This window comes from Leptodactylus fuscus, chromosome 7 (genome assembly GCF_031893055.1).
Source record: "Leptodactylus fuscus isolate aLepFus1 chromosome 7, aLepFus1.hap2, whole genome shotgun sequence".
In the NCBI taxonomy this organism is placed as follows: Eukaryota; Metazoa; Chordata; class Amphibia; order Anura; family Leptodactylidae; genus Leptodactylus; species Leptodactylus fuscus.
The window spans coordinates 117,205,341-117,228,154 of NC_134271.1; the positions used below are offsets into that span (position 1 = coordinate 117,205,341).

The following is a 22,814-nucleotide window of genomic DNA, read 5'->3' on the forward strand; positions in this document are numbered from 1 at the left end:
CCCAACTTAAAAATGACCATGGCATCTGAATGGTTAAGCGTCTGTGACCAGAGACAGCTCCATCACAGGCACTTGCACAGAGTCCCTGCTGTGTAAAACTGCAGAGACCTGACACTTACGGCATCTGCTCAGCTTCTGAGTGGGTGCCATATTTAAATCACTGACATTTGCCATAATAGTATAGCAGATGTGATGTCCTTAATATTCTAACTACCCATTTAATAGCGCACGTGATTCTAGATCAAGAATCTGTCCGGAATGCAAAAATGGCCCCCCATTGTGAAAGCTTCTTTTTTTTTTTTTTTTGAAGATTTTGCATCTTTTTTTTTTTTTTTTTTGAGCCAAAGCCAAGAGTGGTGGCAAAAGGAATGGGAATACATGGGAAGTACTTCTACTTCCCACTTCTGCTAAATCTAGGCTGCAGATTCTCACAACTCACACTGAGTGTGAAAAGAGTCTGCTTCAAACTAGCTGCTTGTGTTATTGCTGATGGGATGTTAGTCATAGACAGCAAGCAGCTTTTCTTGTGCTCACATCTCTTACTGTGGCAGAGATCTGTTTAGCGGCATCATAACCTGGCTTTGGAGTTCAGTGTTCCTGACTCTCCTATACTATATTCACTTGGGCTTTTATCAGCTATATGTTTGCTATATTACGTCTGACAAATACATGTAAAGAAACTAGTAGTAAGGGATGGAGGTGGACAGGCAAACTACTATGTATTGCACATGTCCCTGCAAAATGTGGCACAGACATAACAGGGCTATTGCTAGGACGGCACGGATAAAGGCTTATACACAGTCATAGAACAGATTGCCCCGCATGACCCTGCAGCTATTTTAACCTTGATCAGGTATACATGGCCTAGGGCCCTTTTGTGTAATACAGCTTACCCCTGGCGGCTAGGTTACCCGCTGGGCAGCAGCTAACCAACTCATCAGTGCTTTAGAAATTGTCAGATCCCCACATAGTGTGAACAGAACAAACCGTATTAACCCTTTCCCCTTCCAGCAGCCGGGAACCCATGATAGTTAAATTCTAGGATGGCTTTTACATGGAGGAAAGCACTGGTGGCATTTTTTTTTAAAAAAATTCAGACTCATGTAGGCAAAAATGATCTCCATTACTAAAAGCTATGCAGATATCCTGACTTTCCTTGATACCCAATTGCCAGAGAATCCCTTAAACATGGCAGGGGCACAACTAGCTGTTGTATGGCCTTTTCCACAGTAATTTCCAAACCACCCTTTTAAGACATAAAAGCGTTATTGGTCCCTACACATAAGAACCTGGATTCACTGAAAACTTCAATTCAGACTTTACCTTTGAATGGATTTCCTTATTTACCTTGAAAACACAGTGTGAATAGATGCCAAGTAAACACTTTCGCGGTAACCCAAGTAGATTTACTTTGCAGACACTTTGATTAGATTAATACGAGGGGTTTCAATAATTCACAGAGAGGTTTAAAAAAAAACGACATACTTCATCTGAATGGGAGCTGCACACCTACGAATAGATAGAACTTCAAACAAAACAGGTGAAGGATTTTTGGTGGCTCTTTAAACAGAACACATTATAAAGTGTGCATTGATTCGGCAGCTATTCAGATTCGTCACCGCAGCGTTCGCTGGTCTCAGAAGAGATCCTTAAATTTACCAGCCAGAGTTCAACTCCTATCTGAAGTAAATAAATGCATATATAATAAAGGCTTAATACTGTCACACATCTCTACTTGCTTTGGCACCGCAATGTTGCCAAGGGATGATCCTCTGCCATCTCTTCTTCCTTCGTTTCAGCCTAATACAAGAATATTCCTTAAACGCCCTCAAGGACGAAGGCTCATCTGAAAGATGGATACCGCTCAGTGAGGTCAGGAGGTTCTTACGCATCGTTTTTCTCCATGAATGATTATCTTGACACTGCATACACAACACTGTACAAACAGATACACAGTCATCACATGCGCAGATACACGGTCCCCAATATACTTCACAATAAGAGTCAGAAATGGAACAATAGACTTCCTATGACGATTGGCACGATTTCAGTCCTGGAAATTCATGATTCGGACAAGACGAGACCCCTCCTGCTCCAGTTAGATGTGCTTGATACTGTATTTCCCTTTCTGCAGCTGTGAAATGTACAGTTTAGACTTGCTGCCATCTGGCCTCTTAAACCAAACCTCATCACTGTTTATTGTGGTGATGACAGCACTGCAAGAGAAAAGACAAGGACAAGCGGCTTACATAAGGTAGGTCTGTGCTGGTGATCAGATGTGCAGAGGTAAAAACTACATGATATAACAGTGCCATGGATGGTGATAGCAAATCTCTGCCGGGTGCTGCACATTTTTTCTGCCCAAAATTGACTGCTAACTTACAAAAGCTGTTGAGGACTCACATTGGAAAAGCTGCATGTGGACCTACTCTTAAAGGGGTTGTGCAGGGCTTCAAACATGGCTGCTTTCTTCTTATAAGGAGGTGACATATGCTTTGGTCAGATGGCCATGCTGCAGCTCAGCCACATTCATTTGAATGAGACAGAGATGTGGTATTGCCATGTGACCAACAAACATGATGTCTAATCCTGAGAAGAAAGCAGAACCCTGCACAACCCCTTTAAATGGTTTCCTAGGTTAAAATTATTTATGATCCATCGTGATGACGTGATACCCAGCAGCACCATAAACCAGCTTTTCTACGCACCTTTTACACAGAGGATGGAGTAGGAAACAGACCACTCTGTTCTCTATGGAAGGGCTGAACTAAGTCAGTATAGGACCCATTCCAGCAAATGGAAGCTGATCTGCAATACCCTAGTCTGTCCACTACATAGAGAACGGCACTGATTGCTACCCGTCACATTCTCTGTATCAGCTGCAGATCAGTGGGGATTCCAGATATTTGACCCTCACCAATCTGTTATTGATGATTTATCCTTTAGATGGCTCATCAATATCTTTAGCCCAGAAAACTTTAAGAATAAGCTCAATGATCTTGACTGAGATCAATGAAAGAGTATAAAGCTGGTCTAGTAGCACCCTTACCATAGGTTCCCAGAACCACATGACTATTTTACATCCATCTTGTAATTTTTGGAAGAAACTATAAAATGCACTTGCAATGCAAGCATAAAGGGAACGAAATATTACACATGACCACTGCATTGCAAAGGGATATCTGCAGAATGCATGAACCTGAAATTCTCTGCTGCATCTAGCCAAAGTCCTGAATGAAGGATCCCTCCATTAATGAGCACTAACCCTTAAAATAAGTGTTAAAACTAGGATTGAGCAATTGGGATAGGAAATGTTCGGATTCCGATCGGCGATCGAGTAAATTTCACGATCGCAATCGGAATTCTGAACCCAATCTTTCTGGGCGGGATCGAGATCGGAGGTTATTTCCCACAATGTTTGGCTACTGGCCAATCATTGTGGGAAAAGCTTAGCACCAATAGGAATGAATGGAAACGGCTGGCTGCTTAACCCCCTGCGTTCCGACTGCGTCCATTCATTTCTATGGATTTACCGCAGCCTGCCACTCTTCTGCTTCATCCGTGTTTTACCGTATACTCAGCTGAATATACGGTAAAACAGGGACGAAGCAGAAGAGTGGCAGGCTGTGATAAATCACTGTGTGCTGTGCTGACGACGAGGCAAGTTCGCGAGTAGATAGATACTACTGTACATTGACTTGTCTATCTACTAGACAAGTCACTGTACAGTAATATCTATTTACTTGCGAACTTCGCTTAACTTACCTGCACAGATGTGCTGCCGCTGCCCTCTTCTGGTCCGGTCCTCTCTCCTTCACATGCCTTCAGAGTGCCCTGCGTCCCCCGCCTCCCTAGACTAGTATTATAGAGATGCTGGGAGAAGGCGGGGCTTGTGGCTTAGGAGAGTGTGGGCGGGTACTGGGAGGGGAGACGTGAGTGATGCACTCACGTCTCCCCGCCCACATTCTCCTAAGCCTACTACCATCATTTCTAACACTAGCCTAGGGAGGTGGCAGCGCTCTGAAGGCCTGTGAAGGAGAGACCAAGACCGGACCGGACCAAGAAGAACTGGGAGCGGCAGCGGATCTGTGCAGGTAAGCAGACACCAGGGGGGATTTTTTTTTTTTTTTTTAATCACTACACACCGTGGAGTCCAAAAATTGAAACAATTTTTGGACTACATGCTGTGTAGAGAATAGGATAGTTTTTAAAATTTGATCTTCGATTATTAAAAAAATCCCATTGACTTGCGTTGGGATCGGGTTCGAAAGGAAAATGATCAGAAATCAGATTTTAAAAACGATCCTGAAATTTCAAGATCGGCTCAACTCTAGTCAAAACTGAATGGGCAACAAAGGTATCCCAGCTGTGTCAGAAATAACATCCTGCTCATCTGTTCCATCTTTGGATGCTGTCTGCATACAATGGAGATTAGACTTCGAGGGGGAGGCCAAACCCCCTGCATGCAGTAATGTCCTCTCTTCAGAATATAACCAGACTACATTGACCAACTTGCTCAGCCGGTAGCTTGCATAGAAGTCACCAATGCCTAGGTGTATAACGCTAACATGCATTATGCAAGCTATTTGAAGATATTTGTTTGGGAAGCAATTCTGGATTGATGTCATACATGTAGTACATGGTCTGAGTATGGTCTGCAGAGCCCTGATATAAAAGTACAAAGCCTATTCATTTCTATATAAGGTATCTTGGGCATCTTCACAACACCATGAAAAATGTGCAAGATCTGAATTACATCTGTAACCCGCACCTTGAGATTAGTGGGAGTTATGAGGTTGAGTGTACACAGCATCCAGGTCTTTATTTCTCTGCTACAAGGGCAAGATAAGTTGAGGAGGATACATGACATAATTATTCTGACATCTGATCTGTCCATGGTCAGGATCTTTACATTCAGCTACTCTAGATTACCTGGTTGGGTATTCATCTTTCTTGTCAATGCAGATTGTCTGTCCTCGACCATACCACTCTCCATCGTAATGCAGACGGCCATCTTCTGACCTGGCACTGTGCTGATGCTTTTCCATTTTTACTGTAACTGAGGTGAACAAAAAAAATATATACAGAACACAACAGCGATAGTACATTGCACTTCCAATATACCTACAGTTAAAAGAAGCAAAAAATCAGTTTTTATTAAACCCTGGGAACCACAGTTTTGCCTTCATGATGAGGTCTGGCAGAATCCAATAGATGAATTAAGAGACTTGGGGACCATTGTTAGGTCCCTGACTCATCATTGTTGTCACTTGGGTGACTGGTAATCCCTTTCCTCTGTTAGACTAGTGAAAAAGCAGTCCGTGACTGTGGTATCTAAGGAGTAAAATGACTTCTGTTCAATCTCCACCAATGCTGCAGAGAATCAGTTGTAAGAAACAAGGAATACCCTCTGACAATGGCACTTGGACAGAAGCGACTTATGTTTATGACATGTGGTGCGAGTGTTATACCTTTATGGCAACAGCACCAGGGGAGGATTAATAGACTATTAAGAGATATTATAATAACTCCGTACATACTGATATGCCAGTGAGATGGGGGTAGTCACAGATACAGATCTGTCCTAATGTAGAAAGCTGTCGAGGAGCATGATATGAGGAGTATGAACAGGTACTGTAGGTACGGACTTGCATATCCAGTTTCAGATGCCAGCTGGATGTCCGCCTATTGTTCTCTACCCCCTTTGCACTATTCGCTTTCTGCACAGTGTTCACACTAACAATTCATGGCCTTGCTGCCTTTCCCAAGACCATTGTCTTTCCTATTAGCCTGCTGTAGCACATGTTATTGGGCATCACATATGGTCATTACCAAGCCAGTCCCTGATCCAGGGGTAAATAATTCCAGAGCCATATAGTCTACTATCCTTTACCAGCCCTATAGCACAGGTGTGAACAGAGGGGGAGCAGTCAGAGTGACCAGGGTGCTTGTCCTGATCACATTACCCAGGGTGAAACCAGCCCAGAATCTTTAGGTGCAGCTATCCTACACCGCAAGTGCAGGTGGGGGACATATTGCAAGACGATACCATCTGTAAAAACTCTGGTATCACAATCACAGTCACTCATGGAGGATATTATCTTAGGCCTGCTACTGGAGCTGAAGGTGGTAAAACAGAGAAACTAAATCGGCATGTATTCACATACAGTTTGTTATGCTACCATCTCCCACAGTGAGGTCATGTAGTCACTGGCGGCCATTGTCTATACAATTATGTAGTGTAGTGAGATTCAGCTACTTACCGGACGGGGTGTCAGTCCTTTGCATATCAGGTGCTGCATGCCTGGATGCACTGTGAGGCAATATGTCTCCTGTGGTAAATGTTACATTGATTCATTACATAATTATCTTATTTTTGGATAAATTGGTGTCTTTTCCTTTGCATTCAGCAATAGATATGCTTGTCTGACTTGGAAAAAACAAAAACAAATGTAGGTTATAAACTATTCCAGATATTTGTTCATAACTTACCTTCTGGCTTTACACGATGAGGACCCAAAGTCGCCATGGCCTGATAAAAAAAAAAAAAAAAAAAAAGATTATTAATATTTGCTACTCAGGCTTCGTTCACATCTGCGTCAGTCTCCGCTGCAGATTCTGCCAAAAATCATCAGGGAGACAAGTCCTGCATGGAGGAATTTTCTCTCCACTGGGTTTCAGTATAAAACCCATTTTATTGACTCCATTTTGGTGAATGTCAATGGGTTTTGATTCGTTTTTTATTCAAACTTTTATGGAAGGTAAAACATGTTGGTTCAGCTATGTAAAAATATTTTTAGAAGTTTGTAGACTGGGAATTTTTGGACACAGGGATACCTAATGTAAGAGATAGATATTATATAGAGATAGATAGATAGATAGATAGATAGATAGATAGATAGATAGATAGATAGATAGATAGAACAATGCAATGCTAATGCATTTTAAAATGCATCCTTATACTTCTATTACCTGCTGCCTAGCCTGTAATAGAAGTTCTGTAATGACAGGTCTGGGAGTCTTCAATAGGCTTTTGGCTGTCATATATAACATTCTGGTGCACTTTATACTAGAAATCTCCCCCTGTCAATTCATTTGACATAAGAAAGCGTTACTTTTGTGAATTACCTTCCTAATAGTGGTCCAGTCTTCAAGTATATCCAGGTCTTGTAACATGTAAACAATATATGGGCGTGAATAGGTTAAGGACACTGACGCAAACATATACATCATATACTCTGTGAAACACAAGAAATAACCATTTCACGTTCACCAAAGCAAGGAGCCGCACTGTATGCCATTTGCAGGCCTGTGGAGTGAGACTAAAAGCCTTTCGGGTGGAGTTTGAAAAAAGTGGCTTCAAAATAAAATTAAAGAAGTTGTACAAGTTTCAGACAAATATTATAAAAGACAACCGTTATTGTTTGTATAATGAAAAATTATACAATTTTCCAATATACTTTCTGTATCAATTCATCATATTATAAATTTCTGCTTTATAACAATGAATACAGAGATGTAAACGCAGAAAAAAAAAAACAAAAAAAAAAACACACACACACACACACACACACACACACCGGATAACAGCATTTCCATTAAAAAAAAACCCCACAGAAACAAAAAACCACATGATGGGTTTATTGTCCCATGCAACGTTATAGCTCAAGCATGAGCCAAACCTCCCTTGTAGAGATGAGCGAACACTGTTCGGAACAGCCGTTCCGAACAGCATGCTCCCATAGAAATGAATGGAAGCGGCCGGTACGCAGGGGGTTAAGCGGCCGGCACGCGGGGGGGCAAAGTAGTCTGCGTGCCAGGTGTTCGCTCATCTCTAATGGTGTCCCAGAGAGCTGCTGAGATGCCGGAACAATCACAGGTACGGCGCGAGGAGCGAGTTCAGCAGCAGGACAGCTTGAGAGCTGCTGAAACGCCGAATCATCGACAGCAGCAATTTGCTGAATATAGGAGGATCATCGACGCCAACAACACGCAGACAAAGTCACGGACAGAGGCTAGTTTATAATATTAGTAGGAGGAGATTATATATACATTTCACTACATTTGGCATCACCGTTGTGTGTGTGTATACACACAGGTGGTGCAAAATGTAGTGAAAAACGCAAATGTTTTAGGTATTGCCCTTTCAGCTGCATTTTTTCATTAAAGCATTTTTCTGTAAGTGGCATTTTTTTTGCGTCTGCTGCTCCATAAGCACCATACAGGCTGCAGTAAGAAGAGAGCTACACTTTGCAAACATAATGAAACATCAACTCCTCATGTCCTAAAGGGATCTGTTCACTCCAGATATACATCTGTATTACAGAACAGATAATTACCCTAATTTACTTGTGTAAGGTCACTAGTAGTAATGAGAACATTAAGAGGCGGTATATTCTTCTAACACAGACGTAATGTTCCTATATTGCAAACTAAATGGTTTTAGTACTGTGGAAACCAATATCTGACCTAGTTCAACAAATTACTAAGACAGAGGTGTGTGGGCATGGAAGCCAATAACATGCTCAGGCATCCAACTCCTACACTGTCCACAAAATGACGCTACCTCTCAAAAGGGCTAAGCAGTACAAAATACAATACTGATTCTCCCATTAAGTAAAAGCAAGCTGGATCTCAGAAGCGGAGTAAAAAAAAACGGCACATAATGGCTGGATTTAACATACCGTATATACTTGAGTATAGGCCGAGTTTTTGTGCTGAAAAAGCCCCCCTCGGCTTATACTTGAGTCAAGCAAAAAAAAAAAATCATTTCTTTTATTTATTTTTTTTGGGGGGAGAGGGGGGTCTATGATCAGGCGCAATAGTAATGTATAGAATCTCCCATAAATTAGTGAAAAAAAAATAAAGCAGCTTTAAAAAATAAATAAATAAAAAAGTTGTAAATCCCTCCTTTCCCTAGAATACATATAAAAGTAGAAAATAACTGTGAAACAAACACATTAGGTATCCCTGTGTCTGACAGTGCCCGGTCTACTGAATATAGGGGATCTGCAGTGCTCCTGTTCCGTCGGGAAGGGATTAATAGGAGCACTGCAGATCCCCTATATTCAGCCAGGCTGAATTCCAAGTGCGGGAAACAAAACCCCAGTCCTCAGGGAAGGGGCAGACAGACAACCAAAACACCCCCTCCCCTTTCACAGCACCTACTGCACCCAAAAACTCCGACCATTTTAATTTTTGAAATTTCCCAGTAGCTTCTGCATTTCCCCTTCCCCTCGGCTTATACTCGAGTCAATAACTTTTCCCAGTTTTTTGTGATAAAATTAGGGGCCTCGGCTTATATTCGGGTCAGCTTATACTCGAGTATATACGGTAAACGTACAAAATCTTTATTCTAAAAATGTGTATATATATATATATATATATATATATATATATATATATTCATATTAGTAGTTTCTCTCTTGCCTATGGATGTAGCAGAGTTAGGGTGGGTTAATGTCCATTGCTCTCATCCGTCACAGGATGCAATCTGCCACATCTGAACTCCCAGGTTTTGCATCAGTACTTGCGAGCCAAAACCTCAGGCGGGCCAAAAACCACAGAACAGGTGCAAATCTTTCTATTACATCTTTCTTCTGTGTAGTCTCCATTCTTGGTTGTGGCTTGCAAACATTGATGCAAATCACTGACCAAAAACACTGACGTGTGAATAAGGCCTAAATCTGCGGTGTTATTCAGAGCGCTCCGATTAGTCATAAAGGAATCAGAGCTTTAAACTCTTACAGGCTCTTTCGGCTGAAACATAATCATAGACAAAAGTACTTAATCTGCTCGTGTGGGCAGACTTAATTCACAGCAGGGGAGGCGCATGTAAATGCAGAGGTTTAAAGGCTTTACTAGAATAATAAGATAATGACTTATTATGGCAGTGAATGGACATTGTGCCAAATTCCTAGGGAGGCCATTTTCAGTCAATGTCTGACCACCGACAGCCATATATTTTGGACGATTAAGTGATTACCAAGCCATGGAAACATAAAGACATATAGATATGTAGAGAAAAATAAATCTCTTGTAGGAAAACGGGGAAAAAATTAATATAATATATTTTTATATGCATTTTATAGAGGTTTAAGAGTCTGCTAAAAGCCTACTGACAACTCGCCACCCTCCCTAATATCCCAGAAAAGGGAGGGCTGTATATCTATTAGCAGTTATTCATTTTATTCTCATGCAAGAACATCATGAAATTCTGGCTGGGAAATGAATGTAATAGGTGGAATATTAAAATCATGAAAAGTGCCTGTGCTTTAGTTTAGGTACAAAGAGCAGATGTGTTCTCAGATGGTACAGTCTGTAGGTGTTAGACACCCGGACCCTGTACAGATCAGCAGTTCTGTCAACCTCTAAGTGGCAGAAGCTCCTGCAGTCAACAGAGTTGCAGTCCTGTCCACTGTATAGCGGTGGCGCTAGGGACCTTGAATAGGAGAACACTTCTAGAAAAGCTGATCTGCATGGAGTCCAGGTGTCAGACCCCAACAGATCCTGATAACCTGCCATTAAGAAAAACATGGGGAATGTTAGCAAACATAATACCCCTCACGGAGACCAAAGCCTGGTTGGCCCGGGGACAGAAGAGCAGTAGATGTACGGCATAATAAAAGGATATCAGACACCACAACGGGTTTCTTCTTTTTATCAGGGCTGAATGGGTCCTTCCGTTTCCGCCGAGACTGCAACTCATCATTCCACAACTCTGAAGAGAAAACGTGGCAGGATTACAGATCCTTATACTAGCACGCTGCGATTTTACTGCACATTGAACTGTAATTAATACTATATATATGTTGGATGTTTTGTTATAGAATACACGTGACGTTAATCTTGGACAACACTTAAGGCCTATTCACTCAAATAAAATTGGACTTTACCTCTAATGATAAAAAGAAATGCTAATACTGAAGGAGTGTCCACAAGGGTGATAGAGTAAACCACACACAACCATAAATCACAATTTTTAACAAGTATAGATGTTAAATGGATGATATTGTGTACTGAATTAGTTGCCTAGCAAAGATAAAGGGGTTGTGTCTTAATTACTCCCTAACCACTGAATAGGGGAGAAGTGTTAGATCTCTTAGGGCTCATTCACACGGGGCAAGACGTCGAATCCACCTCAAAATCCGCCCCCTCACAATAGAGCTCTATGCAGACCGCTAGCATCCTTTTTTTCTGTAAACGGTCTGTTCCCGCTCATGAAAAAAAAGAAGCGAGCTGTCCTTTCTTCAAGCGGATTCCACAGCCAATTCAGCCCCAGCGTCCGCCTCACAACAGCACCCTCCAGACTAGGCCCATTCATTTGAAGCTGCGAAAGGCGTATTTTGGTCCTATTCTGTTGCATCAAAATCAGGACCAAAATACGCGGTCCCTAGCCCGTGTGAACTAGCCCTGAAGGACACCCAATGATCAGAAAAAACAAATAAACCGCAGCCCCCACACCACTTTTTGTAGCAGATACTAGCGTTTAGTGGTTATGTTAGTTGAATACTTTTACCGGTAGACATGCGGGTCACACTGTTTTATTGATCAAAACCAGTTTTACATCAAACAGTCAGTTCGAGCAGGACCCTTGACCAGAGGTGTCCTGGGAGAGGATCAGAATTTCTGGAGAGTGATTGTATTGGAAATTTCTGCGGTTTGTGAAGAGAGCCTGTGCTAGTGCAAACCAAGGTGTCCAGCAAAGTACAATAGTGTGAAGTGCTCTAAGAAGCTATTGAACCTGCTGATATAGCAACCAAGTTGCTGTGTGTCCTCCAAGAGACACCGGTTCTTTGTCAACCATAACCATTAACTTTTAGAGACACCAACTGTTAGGGCTTGTACCAGATTGTGCCTGTAAACACAAAGCAATGTGCCCTTTACTGTAACCATTAAAGGGATTCTACCATTAAACTACCTTTTTTTCTAATGAACACGTCGGAATAGCCTTAAGAATGGCTATTCGTCTCCTACCTTTAGACGTGGTCTCCGCCGCGCCGTTCCGTAGAAATACCGGTTTTAACCGGTATGCAAATGAGCTCTCCGCAGCAATGAGGGCGGGCCCCAGCGCTGAAAGGCCGATGAGCGCATCCCCATTGCTGCCCGAGAGCTCTTTCCTGCGCCGCCTCCTTGTTCTGCAGCAACTCCGCCTCTTCTGGCTTCTCTTGCTCTTGTAGTTCTATACAGGAGCATAGAGAGGCCACCCCAAAATGGCCGCCGGCCGGCTCCTGTATTGAACTGCAAGAGCGGCTACCCCAAAATGGCCGCTCTTGCAGTTCAATACAGGAGCCGGCTGGCGGCCATTTTGGGGTAGCCGCTCTTGCAGTTCAATACAGGAGCCGGCGGCCATTTTGGGGTGGCCTCTCTATGCTCCTGTATAGAGCTACAAGAGCAAGAGAAGCCAGAAGAGGCGGAGTTGCTGCAGAACAAGGAGGCGGCGCAGGAAAGAGCTCTCGTTCAGCAATGGGGATGCGCTCATCGGCCTTTCAGCGCTGGGGCCTGCCCTCATTGCTGCGGAGAGCTCATTTGCATACCGGTTAAAACCGGTATTTCTACGGAACGGCGCGGCGGAGACCACGTCTAAAGGTAGGAGATGAATAGCCTTTCTTAAGGCTATTCCGACGTGTTCATTAGAAAAAAAGGTAGTTTAATGGTAGAATCCCTTTAAGCCCTAGCACCGAACATTGCAGTCAAGTTAGAATTTCACATTACACAGGAGTTTGCCTCTTGCACTTAACTAGAGTCGAGCTTCATTCTAAGGGTCACATGCAAAACTGACCTCTTACAAACGTGTATACTGTGAAGACCAGGCTATGGGATACTTGTGTCTGTGCACTAGACAGGTGCTCGGTCCCCTAGTTTCCCATATTCGGTAGGAAAGACAGCACTGTAAAATCCTACAGCACGAGCTCCCCCTACTGCATACTGGAAACCGAACAGGACACTCTTCTATCGCAGCCCACAACACGGACAACCACGTAGAAGCAGAATCTACTATATAGTGTATCTAGAAAATAATTATTGCATTCACTCCTGCTCTGTGAGGATTTCTCGATATTATCAGAGGGAAACAAAGTTCAGAGATTTTCAGACATTTTTTTAAAATGAAAATTACTGTCCGAAAACCTGACTACTCAGAAAAAAAATGACGTAGCCCATGTTCATTACCTGAGGTAATATCAATACTGTGACGGTCTTCCTCCAGTCTTCGAATTTTCTCTTCCAATTCACTTTGAACAGTGTCATAAAGTAATAGCTTCTCACTCTGAAACCAAAGAGCAAGAGCAGCGCTAAGACTTTAGCTCCTGGACAACAGCTTTAAGAAGCAAAGAGGTTATCCATTTTAAGATTGGCCTGTCCTGTGGATAGGTCACTGATAACCATTAGATCGGCAGGGGTCTGACAACCAGGACCCCCAAAGATTACTGGTATGGAGCTAGATGGTACTGGAGGTAGCCTGACTGCTCACTCACCATACAAACTATAGCTGTGAGTGTAGGTACTGCATTGCTGCCCCACAGAGTTCAATGGGGCAGCGCTGCAGTAACTACACTCGCCGCTATAGTTTATATGACACGTGAGCAGCCCAGCAATCCCATGTTACCAAGAAACAGTGTGCTGCGGGGATCCCAAGTGTCAGACCCCAAAGATTTAAATGGATTCTATCATTGGGAAAACTCATTTTTAACTAAGCATATATTTGCATAGCCGTTAGAAAGGCTACTCAGCCAGGGAAGGCTGGGGAGTCATGAGCAACAGCAGCAGCAGCCTCCCCTTGTGTATACATAGCACACAGTGCTCAGTGAACTTCCGATTTCATCTTTCTGGCTAATTAGCATATCAATACAAGCAGGCTAATTCAAAAACAGCTGAGAGGATTGACAAATTAAAGGTATGTCTGGAATAGCCTTTCTAAAGGCTATGCAAATATATGCTTAGTTAAAAATGTGTTTTCCCAATGATAGAATCCCTTTAATATTGATGGTCAATTCTCATGATAATCCATCAGTCTTAGAAAGCTGATAACTCCTTTAAATTTACCTTAATTCATCCAATGAATCCTTCATGGTCCGAGGGGTTCCAGCTTGGTTCTAACCCCCGGGTCACATGACCATAACCAGCCCCCCTCCTATCCTGATCTCACAGGAGATTACCAGTGCTAAGGGGAATAACTTTGCTATAGTCAGTGGAGAGCAGCAGGGAAAAAGAGGCATAAGTATTTCCCACCGCAACTTTTTTTTTTTCCAAGCTGTTCGAAGAGACAGTGTCGTAATCATTGGTCACATGACCTGTTTGCAGCTCAGTCCCATTGAAGTGAATGGGGCTGAGCTGCAATATCAAGCACAACTGCTCTACAACATACAGCACTGTGCTTTGCCTTCTGTGACGAGACTGAAGTACTGCTGGTGTCCAGGGTCCTACATCTACATTGCTGTTTGACTGATGACTTATTCAAATGCTTTAAGTTCAGAAAACCCCTTTAATAAAATCAGCAGATTTACTGTGCCATACGTGGACCAGACAACCACAGTGTTTAAAAGAATTGTCGCACAAAGGCCAGCGGTGCTCCTAAATTGTATGTTCGAGCATACTCAAGCTGTCCTTGTATTACATGCATGGCCATTCATCTAAATAGCTGCCATGTAAAGCTATATCGCCACTACAAGTACCGCAGGAGAAATTTCTTTCCATTTGCCAGGAGAAGCAGGAACACTTTTATTAATTTAGTTTATAGGGTCTATCAACTCTCAGACACCAAAATCTATCACCTTATCCATATGATCATAACTCAATGGTAGCGATTCCTACCTCACAGTGTTGGCGTGCAGCTTGGATCTCACAGTCGTGCTTGTTCTTTACGGACTCTAAACATAACTCCCGATAAATGCCTTAAAATAAAAAAAAATATTAAAAAATTAGCAGAGAGAAAAATGAATGGAGTCATCCAGGTCCATTAGGAAGAACAATTTGTCCTGCAAACAATAAGCCCTTAAGACCTTTCAGATCCTTGGAGATATAGGGCAGGGTACTTCGATATATGCCTGTACTATCAAAGTACCCTGCTCTACCGTCAAGGGCAGGGGAACTGCGGCTTTGACCGCATCCATTCGCTATATCAGAGCACTGTTACTCCTCCTGATGAACGGTCCGATACAGGATTAAGGAAACACGTAGAGGAGACTATTTGAGTATTAGGGCAAACTCTCTCCAGCCACATATACATAACGGAGAGAGTCTTCAGGGGCTCTTGCTATGCCCGGGTACCTGGTGTACCTTGCTTGCATGTCAGCAGTCTGATGTGAATTACAGGACGCTGATGGCGATTGTGTGTTTGTATTTTAATGAAACTCCCTTCGTCAACATTGGGGGTTCTTACTTGTGTGATTTGGGGCAGATGAGCTCAGATATCGTAGTGGTCTCACATTATACCACGAGCACATTGTTTCATGTCTGCCCGTTCACACATCGGTACTAGGACTATTTATACCCTGATCGAATAAAAGTTATATTTTAATTACTCTTTCAGTGAATACATATTTCTCAGAGTAATAACCCCTCAGTGATTTGTGTTCTCTTCTATTTGGTACCCAGGGATAAAATGACTGAATATGAACAAAAGAAGAGTAACCATGTGACGTTATTGCTTGTACCTGCGACTTTTGTTCGTATTTGCATATTCTCCTGCAATGCTGCCAGTGGTTCCAAGTATTCTGGTGCTTTTCCAGCTATCACCTCCTGTAATTTGGCATCCACTTGACTTAACCGTTCTTTGTAAAGTCTACAAATAAAGAAAAGAAGATGAATCCAGAACTGCAATAATGGCTGAACCCAGGAGATCTAGATCACTTATCTGTGCCACACTAAACAAGGGAAGACTATAAGTGAATGTACAGATATCTTAGAATGCAAGGTCCCAAACACAGGCTTCAGGGTAAGACACGGAAAGGCTTCTTAGACCATGCCATCACTGTGTGGTACTTTGCGGTCTGAACTGCTGGCAATTTCACCGTAGTACCCAATAGAGTGCCAAGTGACCAAGCCTAGTACTAGAGCTATGCCCCGTTCATTTACACGGGGGCAAACTGTTGTACAAGAGACAGCACTATGCATGTAGTTCAGATGGGGTACTACTGGTTGGATTCTAGATTACAGACCTGCCATAGAGAAAACCACAAGACTCCCTGTTCTCAATAGAAGTGGAGGTCCCTACTCCCTTAGAAAAGGCAGAAATACTATCCTCAGCACTGTCATACTGAAGAATAAGGAGGATGGAGCCAGGAGGAGTAAGCTCTAGACTGGTGGTCACATGAGGACTGGTCACGGCACTAAACCTCACATGACACAGCTGACCAGAATTAGAAAGGTATTCACATCCTAAATGGCTTCTCTAGGGAGCATTTTGAATAGTTACCTACTCTTGAGCATTTAGGGGTTCCGAGCGGTTTCTGACCCTGGGTCACAAGATGGGAACCAGTACCTGGCCACTGAGTTGCTCCACCTCCTCTCCCATTGTTACAAGTGTTTGTATTTTGGAGGTTGGTAGACTATAGTAAAGTCAACCCCCATAGCACAAGAAAGTAGTTGTGAAAACAGGAGGAGGTGGAGCAACCATGTAAAAGCCCCGGAGACAGTAAATATTGAAAGGCTCCCTGTAGAGGCCCTTTAAGCCGGCATACACATTAGCTGGAGATATTCCACTTTTGGCCAATCAAGCCAAAAACTGACAGCAGATGAAAATCTAACATGTATGACCAGCTCTACAGCCTTTCATGGGAGAGATTGGGACACCAGTCTGCAACCTGCTCTATGTGGTTACAGAAAGGATTATTCACTTCTAGGGAGTTGTGGAAACAACACAGAACAGACAAGTTTCCATTTTTCCAACCACTGCAGACAGATCAGAATTCTAATCTCGGCTATAAGGAGTAGCTGCAACTCCTGAATGTCTCTTATAGATCACTTACTGATCTTTTAGGTCTGTAAACTGCTTCTCAAGGTTTGACATTTCATCGAGGCACTCCATCCGCCGCCGCTCACAGTCTTCATCATCCATCTCTGCAATAACACCAAGAGAAACCCAGTGAGGTGTTTATCTATACAAACACTGGAAATGGAATAATAAATGAAACATATTACATGCTACAACTTCCACCACCAGTAAGAAGACACACACATACAGTTACTTGAGACCAAGTAGCACACAGTATAGTAGTAGCACAGTGTAAACCCAAGTGATCAACCCGTGCCATGTGTACCCCAGAGACCCGTGCCATGTGTACCCCAGAGACCCGTGCCATGTGTACCCCAGAGACCCGTGCCATGTGTACCCCAGAGACCCGTGCCATGTGTACCCCCAGAGACCCGTGCCATGTGTACCCCCAGAGACCCGTGCCATGTGTACCCCCAGAGACCCGTGCCATGTGTACCCCCAGAGACCCGTGCCATGTGTACCCCCAGAGACCCGTGCCATGACTCCAGGCAGCACGATTGGTGTATGTCCATAACCTAGGTGGATCAGATCTATCACATAGCAAAATATAACTCTGCAAAGACTCACACCTCTCTCCTACATGCACACTATACACCATGCTTACATATAGTCTGTAGTAGATTATGGCACCCTGACACTGATTTAACTCCTGATTGACAAAGGTCTGATCTAGAGGTGGGCATACACGCATGGTCACTCTGCAGGATACATTCAGTGTATCTCCTATACATGTAAAGGAGTGACTACATCTCCACCACATGTGACCAGCCACATCTACTGCTGCCATAAATTTATAAAACGATTCAAGTTGAAGAAACCAAAGCATGGTCTAAAGACACCTTAAAACTAAAGATGTGTAAAGAGAGAAAATTCTCTGTTAACATCTAAACACTTTGTATTTTCAGACTTCTCCTTTAACAATCTGAAGGGCCGATCGCTGTGACCCAACCCCACAAGAAGATATGGGGGGGGGGGGGTCATGAATTGAGTGGCAACTCCATTCATTTCTATGAGACTGCCAGAGACAGAGCTCAATTTTTCAATGAGAGATGAATAGAGCTGCAGTGTGCATGTGTGGCTTACTGTATTTATATAAGACACACTGATCCCTCATGATCAGTGATGGTCAAAGTAGTCGGACCTCTAGTGATCACCTATCCTGTGGTAAATGCCAGCAAACCCTTTAAAAACCTCCCAAATACACAAATGGCACAAGAGTGGTCATAGCAGGGCCAGGCAGATGTCAGGAGAAAGAAGGATTGGGTCGGGCATGTTAAATCTCACACGGACATACCCCATTTACCATATTGTGTGTAGAGTTCTCAAATAACTTGCTAAAGGAGAACTCAACTTTGCCAGTCAAGCCCCATACACATGACTGTGGTCTTCTGTATATTAGCCGTAATTACAGACAGTATACCGATTTATTAAAGGGCTGGTCCGATTTTTTTCTTCTCACCTGTCAGCCATGGATGCAGTACAGAGTCTGCATTTGGATCCCTGATCTTTGTTTACCTGCCCACAAGCGTGTCGGCCAATCAGAGGCTCAGAGCTGGTGATCCATTTCAACAGAACATCACTGCTCAGCCACTGATTGGCTGACAGACTCCTGTGTAGGCCAAAGGTCAGGAGACCTGGGGGACCAGAGGGGAGACTCTCCACTGCACTCCTGGCCACACAGACAGGAGAGTATATAATAGCTATTATTTTAAGCCCTGGAAAAGCCCTCTAATAAATCTCTATACTATCCGTAATTATGGATAAAACATCATAACAGATCAGTATGTGGACTCCGTCCACAAGATAAGTAACAGGGGGGCCACACGGTGGCTCAGTGGTTAGCACTGCAGCCTTGCAGTCCTGGTGTTCAAATCCCGCCAAGGGCAAAAAAACATCTGCAAGGAGTTTGTATGTTCTGCCCGTGTTTGCATGGATTTCCATCCCATATTCCAAAAAGACATACTGATAGGGAAAAATGTACATTGTGTGCTCTATGTAGGGCTCACAATCTACATTAAAAAAAAAAGTAACAGGTTCCATACCTGCTTGGGATCTATTTTTGCAGATAACATACAGATTTCTCTGCAGAATACAGATCTGTTTCTGAGGACAGACAAAACCACCATAGTCAAGTGCATGTCACCAATTTCTTATTTATTGGATAATGAAATACCACTTTTTTCTAATGTTTTTAGATTTTTTTATTCCATTTTCTGCACATTATTATAGGGCTGCCATCTTGCCTGAGCTTCTCCTCTTCTCTACAGCATTTAGTGATTTGCTTTACAGCATAGTCATGACCCTAGCCAGCAATAGTCTTGAGTTGATGCATTGTGGTGTATGGGAGAGTTTCCCAGACATGTTGTGTGTAAGGGAGAAGATAAGCTGTGACATCATCTATTCTCCATAGTAGATGCAACCATGAGTGTTATCTATAGAGGTGTGAACTCCTATTGTTATTCTCTATCATGTTTGTGTTGTAATAGAAGTCACTGCTGAAATGCAAATCCCTACAAGATAGTGTAGGGATTTGCAATCAGGCCTTAGAGAACAGGCTGAAAATAGCAGGAGATTGTACTTTGTTTCTAGATGTAGATAGTGACATGGAAAATGAAAAATAAAACCATCAAAAATTCTTTGTAACATGTTCATCATAATAACTTACTTTAAAGAAAAAAATAGGTCATTTTGGGGTGACACGTTTCCTTTAAGTTTTCCAAAATCATTTTAATGGTTGCATGGTTTTGCCTGAAAAACTGTATTATGGACAAAATCACCCAGGTATTTGGGTACATCCATGAGACCATCACAGTGGGCACACATAAGACTGTCTAAGATTTGGTTTGTCCTGTGATGGGATGTCCCATAGAAGAGAGATCTGATGCCTCTATTGAAGGCATGAAGCAGCTACAGACACTGTATACAAGCCTGTAAACCTGAGCACTAGGAGACTGCCAAGGGCTGCTTTGCCTACAACAGAACCCAGAGGAGGTAAGTGCTGAACCCTCCCCTTCTGCAGCTGATCAATTTTTCATGCACCTCCAGGAGAAATAACAGAGGAACACCACAATACAGGGTAGTAAGAAGAGATGTTCCAGGATACAGTTATACAGCAAGTCAGACAGATCAGCAGAAGTGAGGACAACTGTGAGATGGTCATTAGAAGGCAAAATTCGGCAGCTCAGCTGTTGTGGGACTACAACTCCCGGCATGCATAACCGCTCTGTTCTTTCTGAAACTTCAATGGAAGTGACTGGAGCATGCTGGGAATTGTAGTTTACCAGTGGCTGGCGTGTCACAGGCGGGCTCTGCAAACAGACCGTAGTAGCACTACAGCGGGTGAGTGTACAAGTAGAGGGCGCTAGTGAGCAGTCAGACCCAGCACAACACTACACACAAGTCTAGGCTGTACGATCTATGATATAATTAGGAGGTGAGCCGGCCGTAAGATCTACACCGAGGAGCGAACATTACCGGAGCTGTCCCCCTCCTCACTGCCGCTGGAGCTGTCCGTGTCCTCGTCCTCCGAGCTGCTGCCCTCGTTCTCCGGATAGTCCACCTCCATGTCATTGTGGTTACTGTCCTTCTTCTCCCGTGAATGGACCGGCATTTCCGCCCCCACCAACTCACCCACCAGCGACTCAGATTTACCTCCCTCCGCGGCAACCCAATGCTCACCCTAACCTACTGCTTTTAACGCCCCGCCCACATTAGTATTTTTAAGAAACATGATTGGCCGGTAACTCGTCATCCCGTTCCTGATTCGCTATGTTCTTCCTTTTCTTCACAGCGCAGTCTGTGGTTTGGTTGAGAGCGCAAGGCAGGGCTTTCAATTTGCAATGCACTCTGGGATTTGTGGTTTTATTGGATCTCAGCTCTGGTTGTGCGTTATTAGAATTTCATTGAGAATAAAACTACATGTCCCATGTGGCCTAGCGAAACAGCGTGGCTGTCGGGCGGCTTATAAACAGTGAGGGCGACAGACTGAAGTAATCAAATACTGATGGCTTTAGGATGATTTGCTGTGTGTGGTTACCAGGGGCTTTCTGGTTGTAACTACTGATGGTATACCCTGCTGGGATGGGGTAGTACGGGATTCGAGAAACACAGCTGCTCACTTCCAGAAACAGCGCCACCCTTGTCCATTGGTTGGGTCTGGCTACTCAACTCCATTGAAGTGAATGAGGCTAAGCTGCAGTACCGCACGCAACATGTAGACAACTGTGGCGCTATTTTTGGAAGAAAGCAGTCCTGTTTTTCTAATCCTGTACCCATCTTTTTAGGACCTATAGAAAAGTATTAATCTGGAAGTGTTTGGATTTCCCAGTAAAGAGACAGGACTCTGCATCATTGAGGTCTATAATTGGTCTGGCCATATATAGTACAGACCGTAGAGCTGTGGTGAGACAAGGACTCCTAGAATTATACTGCAGATCTCTCGTGACCTGGTTCGGGCTGGGAAGTCAATGGAGGAATCCAAACTAGGAAATCTTGTCCATACGATGGCTGGATTTCCTGGCCCAAACTCAGTCCGGAGACCTGGATCCTTTGTATTATAGTGATTCATCCTATCCTTCCTATCCTATCCTACTAATATTATAAATGTGAAATGAAATTTGTAACATGCTGACACACTGACATGGGCAAACACCTTTAATCCAAATTGGCAGTTTGTCAATTTTAAACATGCCGGGAAAAAGAGAATCTAATTTGTCACAAACCACGACAGCTATGATGGTAGCCAGAAGTCACAGAGTTCTCAAGTGAAGCTGAGGGAGATCATCGATGCCAACAATATGCTCAATATATAGCGTCCCAGCGAGCTGCTGCGATGCCGGGACAATTACAGGCATGGTGCGAAGAACAACTTCATTGCTAGGCCAGATTGAGAGTTGCCGAAACGCCGGAGCATGCGGATCATCAACGCCAACAATATGCTCATTATATGGCTTCCCAGCGAGCTGCTGAGATGCCGGAACAATCCCGGGCACAGTGCAAGGAACGCGTTCAGCGACAGGCTAGCTTGACAGCTGTCGAAATGCCAAAGCAGGCCGATCATCAACACCAACAACACGTTCATTATATGGCGTCCCAGCGAGCTGCTGAGATACCCGAACAATGACAGGCACGGTGCAAGGAACAAGTTCAGCAGCAGGACAGCTTAGGAGCTGGCAAAATGCCGGAACATGCAAACCATCAACGGCAGCAATTTGCTGAATATAGGAGGATCATCCAGTCCAACAACTCGCAGACGAAGTCGCGGGCAGAAGCTAGTGTACAATACAGAACAGTAAAGCTACGGGCAGACAGGGATTCCTGACTTCATAGATCACTATGCTGCAAGAAGTCTGGGTCACACCAGGTTTTCTGTGAGCCCCAAAAGAATTGTCACATGACACTGATGGTATTTTTTTAGGATATACAGATGTAGCTCCCTGTTCTTCTGATCCAGAGGATAGACAGACCACTAATATGACGGCTACATACAGAGCCCAATGGACCCATTGATTACAAAATAATAAATATGTTGTATGCTTATATTATATATTTATCCATTGTATATTTACTATTGTATATTTATTACTGTTTATCCATTGTTTTTATTATTATTTTGCCATTTATTTCTCTTAGTTCACTCATATGCACTTGAAAAAGGGATTGTTCTTTTCCCAAAACGCGTTGTGTGTGTGTGCCATAAATTAATAAAGAGATAAGTTTCATCCATCACTCATTGGTCTGTGGACCCTTTATCTGCGCATGTTATCCACTTCCTCCAGAGTTTCCTCCCTGGTTTTCTCCACTTCCTGACACTTTCTTTTGA

General features: G+C 43.3%; 1 protein-coding gene across 2 annotated transcripts; it reads right to left on the reverse strand.

Moving 5' to 3' along the window:
- Positions 1 to 753: 753 nt before the first annotated feature.
- On the reverse strand, positions 754 to 20,682 carry BRMS1L (BRMS1 like transcriptional repressor). 2 transcript variants are annotated; one of them, XM_075282909.1, is made up of 11 exons: positions 20,468 to 20,682; positions 16,968 to 17,058; positions 15,654 to 15,781; positions 14,812 to 14,891; positions 13,171 to 13,267; positions 10,634 to 10,720; positions 7,129 to 7,193; positions 6,493 to 6,532; positions 6,264 to 6,332; positions 4,933 to 5,059; positions 754 to 2,216 (listed from the first exon to the last, which is right to left on the reverse strand). In XM_075282909.1, exons 1-11 carry the CDS (start codon positions 20,601 to 20,603, stop codon positions 2,099 to 2,101), a joined length of 1,038 nt encoding a protein of 345 aa, XP_075139010.1. In that variant the 5' UTR covers positions 20,604 to 20,682; the 3' UTR covers positions 754 to 2,098. The 2 variants fall into 2 exon arrangements, with proteins under 2 accessions (XP_075139010.1, XP_075139012.1); XM_075282911.1 differs by lacking the exon at positions 6,264 to 6,332.
- Between the last annotated feature and the right edge of the window lie 2,132 nt (positions 20,683 to 22,814).

Excerpts from the sequence above, each read along its gene's own strand:
- BRMS1L (XM_075282909.1), bottom strand. The coding sequence starts at position 20,603 with ATGCCGGTCCATTCACGGGAGAAGAAGGACAGTAACCACAATGACATG. Across the intron at positions 10,721-13,170 it reads CAGTATTGATATTACCTCAG|AGTTGTGGAATGATGAGTTG; the intron begins GTAATGAACATG and ends TTTTCTCTTCAG. Across the intron at positions 7,194-10,633 it reads GAAACCCGTTGTGGTGTCTG|GCCCATATATTGTTTACATG; the intron begins ATATCCTTTTAT and ends TAACCTATTCAC.